At 37.0% G+C, this 12,211-nt stretch overlaps 1 protein-coding gene across 1 annotated transcript; it reads right to left on the bottom strand.

Moving 5' to 3' along the window:
• Positions 1–6,770: 6,770 nt before the first annotated feature.
• LOC140242012 (transmembrane protein 230-like) lies at positions 6,771–9,311 on the bottom strand. The gene is made up of 2 exons (XM_072321756.1): positions 9,157–9,311; positions 6,771–7,871 (listed from the first exon to the last, which is right to left on the bottom strand). The coding sequence occupies exons 1-2, from the start codon at positions 9,256–9,258 to the stop codon at positions 7,608–7,610; spliced, it is 366 nt and encodes a 121-aa protein (XP_072177857.1). The 5' UTR covers positions 9,259–9,311; the 3' UTR covers positions 6,771–7,607.
• Positions 9,312–12,211: the final 2,900 nt, after the last annotated feature.

Here is a 12,211-nt window from a genome sequence, read left to right as displayed (position 1 = left end):
ATCTTGGCTCGTAAAATGAAAATGCATGCAAACGTTTCTGGTTTTGCAGTTCTGTAAAAGCTGTTATTTTCATGAGCATTTAATTTCTTTCACAAATTTTGTGAAATCACTGTTTGCCATGTACAGTGAAGTGGTTGAGTGAGCAGACGGGCATTAGAGCACATGATGCCTCATGACAACAACATCATGCAAAAATGTCTGTGATCTCCTCATTTGCAATTATATTTGTATAAGTATGAGAATTGCAGCTTTTACAGTAGAAAATATAAATATAGTAAATATCGTATCTCCATTGTTATCCTCATGTACGAATGTTATATGCCAAAATGAAAGCCATCTCGGGAATTATAAATATATATATATATATAGAGAGAGAGAGACAGACAGACAGAGAGAGAGAGATTTTATATACATATACATATATATATATATATATATATATATATATATATATATATATATATATATATACATATATATTCTTTTTTGCAGATATGAATTCACCAGATGCTCTGCTTTAAATTGATATACATGTATAATTGTCCTACTTCATTGCAAGGAAACTATTTTGTAAAAAGTTCCCAAAAACTAAAGGTTATTTCGCTGAAGTCGCCTTTACATGCATTTTTCATCATGTTATGATCTCTGACTTTATAGGGATAACATGATGATGCACCACAACTAGCAACCCTACAGAGGCCAGTACAGCAATATGAAACAAATGACTACACAGCCCTTTATATCAAGCTACAATATAATATACATTTATATATTCTCTATACCTTGCACAACTTATCAACATACCATGAGTATTTGGCTACCTGTCAATCACCACATTATTAGTTTGCACAATACGGGATGAGCTTTTATGTGAATTATGAATATCACCACTACTGCACATGTCAAGGAACATTTTTGTTGCTCTATGTATGTTGAAACATTAGTTTACTCTAATTGACAGTGTTCACTGGGTAACTTCATGTGTGAAAAGCACGCCTAGAGCAAAAATCAGAGGACAGCTAGAGATATACAGTGTACCTGTGAACTTGCCGATGTTTTATCTTGGTCCTGAAACAACGATGACTTCTTTCATTAAAGGACAAGTTCACCTTCATATGCATGTGGATTGAGGTAATGCGGTAATAAAAGTGGAACACATCAGTGAAAGTTTGAGGAAAATTGGACAATCCATTCAAAAGTGATACTGAAAACTTTCATCGGTTGGGGATGACAATAAATTTAAAAGTTTCTGTGCAGTCACTGCTGGATGAGAAGACTACCGGTACTGCAGTTGATGATGTCATATGTGTACAACGATATAAGGAAAATATAAAGAGAATTCCACAAAATTTCATTTTTGAAAAAAGTACACATTCCCTCAACTTGTAACTGATATATGTTAAGGGCAATATTACTCCCCCTGCCTTCTGAAAGAGGCAAGTTATGTGCTCTTCTATTATGCGAGAAAAGTGAAAATATGTTGGAATTTTCTTTATAGTTTCTTTATATGGTTGTACACATATGACATCACAAGCTGTAGTAGTCTTCACATCCAGTGATCGCGGAACTGAAACTTTCAAAATTCATAACTTTTGAACGGATTGTCCAATTTTCCTCAAACTTTCACCTATGTGTTCTACTAATACTGCAGCATTCTCTCAATCGTCATGTTTATGAAGGTGGACTTGTCCTTTAAATACCAGACAATTAGCAATCGGGGAAAATTTACACTTGGGTGTGACATCCTAGAACACCACAACCTGAAGTGTTGGAAAATTACAAATCAAGTGTTAGATACAGGGTAAAATAATCACACATGGTTGTTGGTCGATAAGTGATGCATGCAATTTGATGCACATAATTTCTCAAAGGTGGTGGATTCAACATAGTCTGAAGCATATATTCAGTCCATTAAAAATCGAGAAACAGCTGTGACTATGTTCCTCGCATTCAGAAATTGCATAACCTGAACATGAATATCATACAGTGAGAATCCAAAACGCACAATACATGTATACACCTGTTTGTCCAAAAATTGACAACACACATTTTACACTTTCATCTTCTTGGAAACTCTGATGAAATTCCATATGCCATCACATCTTGCACTACAAACACAATAGATCGATAGTTGTATATATTCTAATATTCAAACATTCAATAAATATTGTTTATCAGTCAGACCGCAGCACGTATGCTAATGAGCCGATCCGGCAAGATTTATTCAGCACTCTCATTGACGATCTTCGCGTTCGAAAGGTGTCGTTGTGCGAGATTTTGCGAGAGTTTGACAGGGCTATGGTTTTCACAGTGTAGCGACTTGTACATACATTCATCATGGCTACAAGTCACGATAAATTGTTCTGCAGACTCTGATCTTTATTTTGATACTAAATTTGCGTATAACATCGATCTTATCATGACGATATAACCAGTTGAATTTGTGTCAATTTTACCTGAAGATTTTGTCGTCTAAACTTCGTTTTTGGTTCCTGACCGGTTTAAGAAACTGTTGTTTCTGATTTTGGCTTTTTCGTAGAGAGGAAACTTAGATACTCCTTATATATTGGAGTGAAGGAGATGCAAGCATGATTTATACTAGTTTTTCTGTTTTGAAATGTCTGTAGAATTCACTCCTAAGCCGGAAGTATGCTCCACACAAAGTGTACAGTGGCGCGAAAGAGCTCTCTCATTGGACAGTGCTTGCATTCAGCACTTGAACTTGGCTTGAACTACACGCGTGCCAAGAAACCGCAAGTGGCATCAAACCGTTATGTAGCAGCGTAATGACGTAATGCAAGCGCTGTCCAATGAGAGAGCTTACTCTTGAGATTGCACGGTTTCAAGCTGATCAGCACGGTTTCAAGCTGATCAGCACTGACATCGATGTATATTTTACTGGTTCCTGACCGGTTTAAGCAACAAATTGTCCAGATGTTTACATGTATAGAAAGATTAAGAGATAGACTACCAAATAATGCATTTTCATTGAGATGCAAAGTGAATTCGGTATTCTTTTGACGTCTTGAACGTGTACTGCACAAATTACTTTTTTCATCACTTTTCGAGCTCAAATTACGCTATGATACTTTTCATTTACAAATAATTTGAGTAACGTGACGAAAGTTTACATATTTTCCTTGAATTTGCTACCAAATTTGTGAATATAAGGTGTATTTTTGTTGCCGAAAGCCAAAGGACAAAATCCCCTTCCGCAGCTCATTACGTATGCAAGCCTAGAGCGGGCTTACATACGAGTTGAATAAATACGAGCGAATTATCGGGTGCTGCGGTCTGACTGTTATATATCTGATCAAGTACATGTAAAAGGCGGTATATGCAAGTGTCTGTGAAATACAAGGTCATATGAGCAGCAATCACTAGTATCTTGAATTTACTTGGGGCCTCTTGGTCAAAGAATACGTCATGCATACAGAAAATCTGGAACTGCTACAAAATAATATTTTTGTTGTATATTATACAAAGGGAGATCTTGAAAACAGATAAATGTTGACTGTAACAACTTTAGTTCAGATGAGTGAATGCTACAGATTCGTTCATTGTTTAATACGGATTCTTGGGAGATTTTAGTGGAGACTTGCAGTGGCTGGTATAGTGGTTCCTTGTTTATTCATTATACTGCCCCTACTCATTCTACTACTTCTGGTGGCTTTATGAAATAAATCCATACTCAAACTCAATTTGGAGAAGACAAATTGGCTTTAATTTCTTGTCATTAATTTCTTGACTCTTGTTATGAGAGATCTACCAGTGTTTGTATGCTATTGACTTTTTTTTTTTGGGGGGGGGGGGGAGGGGAGGCTACACTGAAGATTATATTTATGAATATTTTAATATTCTTAATGGCCACCTGTTCATCATTGGCCTTACATTATTCAAGAAGAATATTAATGAAATTCTACAATAATACTCATGGACAGCAAATCACACCAACAACTACACATTTGTGTATATATGACATAACTGAATTCAGTGGAGTAAATCATCCATTAGTCTACAAACACAATCATATTCTTTTACCTATATATGCTAAATTTGAAGGCACATATCTTTCACCTTAAATATATTGTCAATATACACTGTACACTGATGAGGGTAAACAATGAATCACACTACTAAAATGTGTTGAGTGGTTATGCATTCCATGAACCGTGTTTCATTTGACCTTTCACCCCATGGCCCACAACTTTGATAGGTGCAACTTTATCCACTCATACACAATTGTACTTACACCATGCAAAGTTTCATTTGGATACCTCAAATCCCTAAGTTTTGTGGTTCACAAAATGGATTACGGACACATGGAAAGATGGATGAAAGGACAGACAGACAGATAGACAGATAATCTGAAAACAGAATACCTCTTGCGACACTTCGTTGCGGAGGCATGCAGGGTAAAACACATACGTGATCCGTCTCCACAAAAAGTTGACACATCACTGACCACAGAGTACTCGAGTATCAGTTTTGGTTTTTGCAAATTCTGCTGACTCTTAGCTTTCTGGTGAAATATCATTTATCTCCTGTATTTCTTAAATCCTACAGCACAAACTACAAGAAAACTTAAAACCAGTTTAAAGCATACTGGAGAAGTTCAGCTTTGTAGTTTCAATGTCAGGGTGTGCACGATTTTAGGCATTTAAAGAAAAAAGAACTATCAAAATACTGTAGTGACATACTTCATACAAAGCAAACGCTTCCAATATTGTATGTGCACACTTTGAAATTTGAATGTAAGGTACAGGCGACTCCCATGATGACCCATTATAATGCAATCTTGGGGACAAGCAATTTTCTTTTGTTATATCAAAAATTTTGTTATATCCAAACAAATAAAGTGTATAAAGACATGTAGATAATTATTTTGGGCCCTGAATTTTGCTTCCTCATATCCAAATTTTGTTTTTGCCATGTGTGTTATAATGGGAGTGCACTGTCGAGATAATCAAGATATACCACTTTCAACATTCAAGCAAATATCACTTTAATCACTCTTTCAGCCAAATGCCCTTATTATGCAGTTAATGTGGTGCTAGGCCATGTATGGTTACCGTGTCAACAAACTACAGCAACTAACAATGACAATAATGGCCAAACCTCCATCTACTCTATTGCAGTTATATTGCACTGGATTATCATGGTCCATACTACTAGTACATCATTGAACTCAGTAACGTGTATCGCCGGAATTATGGTTTTGTCAACCAGTAAATAACATAAAAGCTACACTCCAGGGCCCAAATTCACAAAGGTGGTCTAAACTTAAGACCATGGTACAAATAAGCGTGAAATAGGTGTCCCTTTGATATGCACGGATCAACACGCATTTGCTACTAGACGTCTGTTGCCGTACGCAATCTGTCAATCATATTTACGCAGAAGAAATATGCATAAACTATGGCTTCAATTGTACCACCTTCGTGAATTTGGGCCTAGGTGTCTATCTAACCTCAAATCTCTTCCTACTAAGTACGTAATGCCGATGTAAGTAAATATTTTTTTATGGGACCATCTTTACTCATAAGTGTTTGAGTCAGACCCATCAGTACCTACTGACTTGAATAACAAAGGACACATGCCAATTTGAAGAGTTCAGGTCTGTGTACCATTGAATCTCAAAATACACATGATAGTAACAATGATTAATCAAATTGCTCATCCCTGGGTCCTGACCTGAACAGTTAAACGTAAATGAACAAATGATAAAAATTAAACCGGTCTTTTATAAGGAAAAACAAATCAAAGCATAACATAACAAAACAAAACAAAACAAAACAAAACAAAAATAAAAACACAAAACTGCTTGCTCTTCGATGGTGAGCTATTCAACAATATTTTTAAGACATTCTTGTGTAACATTATTTAATAGTATTCTACAGCCATCACTCATTTGTCATATTTGATAGTGATTACAGATGTTATATAGTCCTTGTTTGGTCGCAAACTTTTCATTACAGTCATTTCCAATCTTGTTTACACCACTGGAAACATTTTTACTATACATTACAAGGTAGTAAACCCGTAAATACACAGCTAAAGAGTGGTATTTGACGCAAGCATTCACTGTTGAATCATTATTCTGGTTCAACAGTAGTTACCTTCAGATGACAATCCTTCTAAACTACAAGGATAAGCTAACTTCAAGGATAAGCTTGTAGGTATGGGACGCCAAGTGTCGCATGGTCTCTTTCATCACAAAATCAGTAATTTCATGACGAACCTATTTTTCTTTGACAAGTGATGCAATTTCTTCACGAAATAACAATTTTGTCAACGAAATAACAATTCTGTCACGAAATTGTCATTTCATTAACGAAATTGTCGTCACTTGTCAACGAAAATATAATTTCGTCATGAGATTGTCATTTCGTTGTCATTTCGTGACAAAAGACACAACATGACACTTGACGCCCCATACTTAACTCTAAGCTTATCCTCAAAATTACGGATCACCGTCTGAACATAATTAGTGATACAAATCCTTGTTGAAGTTCTACATCAAAACTTGGTCTGTGAATGACTGGTTTAGATGTCCCTCTGGCAGTTTTGTTGTTTTTGTTATGGGTTCATCTTTTCTTTTTTCTATTTTACCAAATTTCTAAAGAGCAAAATGGTCAATTACCCTTCATCTTATTGACAATATATTAGCAAGAGTGTATCACTATCATGATGATGACAATGGACATACATTTCACTCTCTCACAAAAGAGCGATACAAAATCAATAATTTTCAAACAAAACTCTAGGGGGCATTTGATACTCATTACAAATGAGTGTAATAATGATGTTTTACAAACAATTTGCTATACAGTGCTTTTGCCTCACATTGCAGTCCTGAAAGCACTATCACAATTATGATGACATTCACGACATTCATTGAGGTATATGATGAGTCTACATAGGATAATGTCAATTCTGTGGCATACCAGTTATCCACATGTCAGAATGTATGAGCCCAGTTTCTTATTGCAGCATATACAACTGTATACCTCAGTCCCAAGTTCTTTCACCAATCTATAATTTTGTATTAAACAGATTTTGTTCTGTATATGCACACACATGTAGCTTGATTTTGAACATTTGAAGAGAAAGACTGCCCACTAACTGGCTTCCCACTATGACACATAGAGTTAGTTCATATTTCGTCATCTAGATCTCTAAACCCTGGAAGAGCATGAATGAATGGTAGAAATCTGTCATCTTCTGATATCAGTGCAAGACATTGTGAAAAACTCTCTCTCCCATTATCCATGCTCTTCATCTCAGACTGAGAGTGGAAATTAGAATATCTTGTTCATGTCCAACATTTATAAGGGCAAGGGGGACATCATGTCATGCATCTTGGGAACCATACTGTTCCAACATTCTTACAGGCAGATTACTTCGCCTTTAAAAGATAATTGTTTGCCCTCAGTTGATGACAAAGTGAGTTACTACCATGGAACACAGACAAAACAAATATCAGCCCTCCATTTAAGTGTTTAGTGGATTACATTCAGCTGGCCCCTTTTCAGAATACAGGTGAGAGAGTTTTCCAAAACGCCATCACCGCTCCCTCGTCTCGAGATTGAGCGGGCTGGGCACGTTTAATCATCATAGTCCGGAATGTCCTCGAAGGAGTAGCCCTTATAGCCGCGGTAGGCATAGAAGGCGAGACGCACGTGGTATGCTCCCGGTATGAAGAGGAGAACACCGAGAATCATGATGGGCCACAGCCGATCCTCGTTGTCGTTTGGGATGACGCCTGTGAAGAGGAGGGCTCCCACGGTGAGCAGCACGGTGCCCATGATGAAGAGGATGATGGCAACCCCGATGGATCTCCAGGGGATCTTGGGAGGCTTCTTCTTGAACTTTATGAGAGGAATAAGGTGTAACATACATTTATGGTAACATCAGAAGAGTTTCATTAAGTTGGTTAGTTTGAGTGTAGATATTTTGTGCTAATCAACGAGTACATTGAACTTGATTTTGGATAGGCTTTTGTTTCCTTGTTTTGCAAATATCATACCAACACTAGTACTGAAGTGTTATAGTACAGTGGTGGCTTTCAGAAAGGAAGAAAAAAAAATGAACAACAGATGGAAATGGATTCATTACAACTTCAGAAAAAATATAAAATCAAAGAGGGACAACAACATGTACCTATGACCTTTGTGCGACAATATCAAAGGGAAATTTATGTGTGTGAGTGTGTGGAGTCACTGAAGTATTGATTAGTGGAACAAATTGCAGTTCACTTTGAGAGAAATCAGACTTCAATAATCCATTCAAAAGTTGCAAATTTTCACAGTTTGGCATAATGCATGTGTCATTACAGGGTAAGATGGCTACAAAAGTTGTTGATATGACAGTAGTAGTAGTAGTAATAAGCAATTTCCACCTTTAAGAGTTCCTGTTAATTCTAGCACAGCTTATTTGCTCCACTCATTCTCTGTCTTCATGGCAAATCACAGAGTTTTTGTAAAAGACAAAATACACATATAATTCATTGAGTTTTCATATTCTCTGACTTTTGATCTACTTTAGCAGCTCTATTGGTCATGAACACCCACATACATGCATCATAGACATATATATAGAATCAGGTTAAGATTCACAATTGCACAGTATCTCCACTGGTATTTAGTATTGTTACGACATGTATAAATTTGCTTGTCTTTAAGTAGACTTTTACAGAATTTTGTATGCACAAATTGTCTTTTTTAATTATCATTTTGCCCATTTTTCCCACTCCCCTATGGCTGTTTTTGTATGTCTGGGTCCCTCTCTTTTGGATGTTCTTTTCTTTGTTCTTATTCATTGCACATCCATTTTTTTTTTTTTTTATGTGATTCACGAGATGTATGATATAATGACGTACAGCTTCAACACTGTAAATTTGTTAAAGGAATCAGCCTCAAAAGGCCAATGGCCTAATGCTGATTTCCATCACCATTTACTCAAACTGTTATGTCAATCTCCATCACACACTTTTTAATTATGACTATGTACTTACCCGAAATAATTTTGGTTTGTATGTTAAAATATATATATGTATATTTTGACTGATTGTCTTTCTGTATTTTTTTAAACTGAATTTGTGGAAATAAACTTGAATTGAATTGAATTGAATATCATACTGTATTCCAAACTCACCTGTAGAGGTGTGTAGCTGTCACCTGTTGCTGGTGACTTCAGCCGGGTGTATTTGACATCTGCAGACTCCGCCCCATTCGACATCTTGTGACGTGAGGGCATTCTCTCCCTTTACAATTACTAGTCAGTCTTGCTTTTTAGTCGGCATGCACAGGGTTCATACCTATAAAGAGAGAGAGAGAAAAAAAAAATTTAAACATGCAATTTGATGGATCATTTGGCTAGAAATTGCTACTTGGTTATAAATAGGAAACACAAGTTGTAAGAAATATCTGTATACAGTTTTCTGCAAAACCATCACAAATATCTATCCTTGTACTGACTACATGGGTTAAAGTAAACAGATGCCAGAATTTAAAATTGTTAGAAATAAATAGAAACATTTCAAAACAACATACAAATTACAATTTGGCATTTACATATTTGATGAGTGACTAACATAAAAGAGATTTGCATAATATTTCACTTCACATGGTTTGGAGATAGAGAAAGAGAGATGTTGGGGAAATGTTGATTGAAGTTCACTATGTTTGAATACCTATTGTGATTCTCATCTACACTACTGCATGTGACCATCACATAGGAAGACATTGGTGATAAACAAACAAACAAACAAAAAACAGTACACAAGTGGAAATGTTATTTTGTTTTGTTTCCTGTGGGTTTGTGCGTGGTTTGGTACAGCACATATGACCACTTCACAAGTTTGGCCATTAGTCCTGGCATAGAACAATTCCTTTCCTTTCTTCTTGAGGCATAATACTGTATACGCCATAAATTTAGCAAGTATAAATTTTTGCGAATTGGGAAATAAAAAAAAAAACAGTACACAAGTGGGATTGTTATTTTGTTTTGTTTCCTGTGGGTTTGTGTGTGGTTTGGTACAGCACACATGACCACTTCACAAGTTTGGCCATTAGTCCTGGCATAGAACAATTCCTTTCCTTTCTTCTTGAGGCATAATACTGTATACGCCATAAATTTAGTGAGTATAAATTTTTGTGAATTGGGAAATTAAAAAAAAACACAGTACTACACAAGTGGGATTGTTATTTTAAAGCAGTCCAGGTTGTCATGGAATCATACTGTGTAGACCACTCTACACAATCTAAGGGTGCAGGCTTCATGAACTCTTAAGTAACAAAATGTGCTGAAAGAGAGAAGAGGTATAATTAATGTCAAGAATTTTGCTTCTTTTGAAGTGAAAAAAAAGTGGAAAGATTATATGTTTTCAATGATATAAAAAATTAAAAGCAGTCCAGGTTGTCATGGAATCATACTCGTAGAGCAAGCCGCCCATAGTTCGACCATACAAACGCTGTCCAAAATTAATTTGACTGTTGGCTACATGCTTTTGCGTGTGGTCGAATTTTGGCACGGGAGGTCGAACCTTGGTGCTGTTTTTTAGGCCTCTAGATCTAATTTTGATTCTGGAGGCATGCATTTCATGCAAGTTTCAGCTAAATCCAAGATGGGGAAGAGTTTCTTATGTCCCCCCCCCCCCCCCCCAACTTTACCACACCAACACACTTCCATACCCTTATGAGCTTACACACAAATGCATGCTGTCCCTGGCCCCACCACTTGCCAAATGTGCTAGAGAAAGAGAGTGTGCGTACGTGCATGCATCCATGCGTAAGCTAACAAGTCTCGAGTAGTGTAGTGTGGTATGGTAAAATCCATGGGAGAGGATAAGGAGCTCTTTCTTTCCCCAAAATGGACTACATGTAGATTATCTAGATATTCTACTGTAGGGTAGAAGTTGTCTGGCTGAAAATTTTGATGATCAATCCTTGGGCTTAAGCCAACAGCACAAAACTGGTTTTATCATGATAGGGCCAGTTAAAGGCCTGCTGCCGCAGTGCTGAAACTCGAAAGTTTACCATGTTTACACATGAAATACAGCAGGTATGGTAAGGGTACCACGTACGGCAGGGTACCACTACCTTATTTTTACATCAGCACCGTGCGTATCATCGCTGTAGTGTTAGCATGATCTAGAAAGAAAAGGTACCTACTAATGAAAACAATAAAAATGAAGAGACGAAAAACAAACCGAGTCTTAAACAACAAACTAAACATGGTTCAATTACACATAGTACATGTCTATCCGCTTCGTAAATTACGAACACGACGTACGACTGTGAAATGCATGTGTGTTGTTAGTTTCTACAGAGCTGATTAGAGGGAGGGGGTGCTGATCTTGAGGTACCCTGGCCCTTTGTTAGCCACGCGAAGAAAATGCATCGCACGCGCTAATGGTGTTATTTCACTTCAGAGATTCAGAATCAACAGGCAGTCATGACAATCGAAACTGCAGTAAATTCATTTATGGCATAGATAGAAACCCTAACGTTAGTTTTATTTGAGGCAGAACTTTGCCTTGGTGAATTTGTTTTATTAATTTTGGAATAAACGAGCCACAGATCCTTAGCCCACCATGGGTCCATGCCCACAGGTGGCAATAAGTCAAGTGGTATCAGGTCCCACCTCCCTGGTGATTACTGATACCCTCAATCATACAAAGAGTTTCAAGTAATTAGTGGTATAAACGCGGAATAATGGACCTCGCTTGGCAACCCCCCCCCCCCCGCAGCGCAGCGCCCCTCCCCCCCCCCCCCACCCCCCTGAAAAACATTCCATGGCCATGGGTGCACCCTGCATGACTCGTTTCACTGCATGCATTCATCAGGGGTCTATGAGAAAAGGTGCATAGAAACCTACGTTTAATTTACATCTAATTTTTAATTTACATGATCTATTAGTTAATTTCTTGTCTTAGCTCTACTACTAACGTTAGATTCTACGCCCTATTCGTGATCGTGACACAGCAGGATCATCGGACTAAATTTATCACTGTAAGACTTGAAAGTTGTATCAGAGTGAATGCATTTGTATGCCTCTAAAAATTAATTGATTTACCAAGAAAGACATACAAAACATTTACTGTATTCTAGATCATCTTACGTTAACAAAGACACATCAGAAATACTTCAAATGGACGAACGAATTTCGATATTTCTTGAAAATCAGTCACCATTTCCATCGATTCGGG

This window comes from Diadema setosum, chromosome 18 (genome assembly GCF_964275005.1).
Source record: "Diadema setosum chromosome 18, eeDiaSeto1, whole genome shotgun sequence".
NCBI lineage: Eukaryota > Metazoa > Echinodermata > Echinoidea > Diadematoida > Diadematidae > Diadema > Diadema setosum.
Note: the sequence above shows the minus strand (reverse complement) of the source record. Positions and strands in the feature narration are given on the sequence as shown.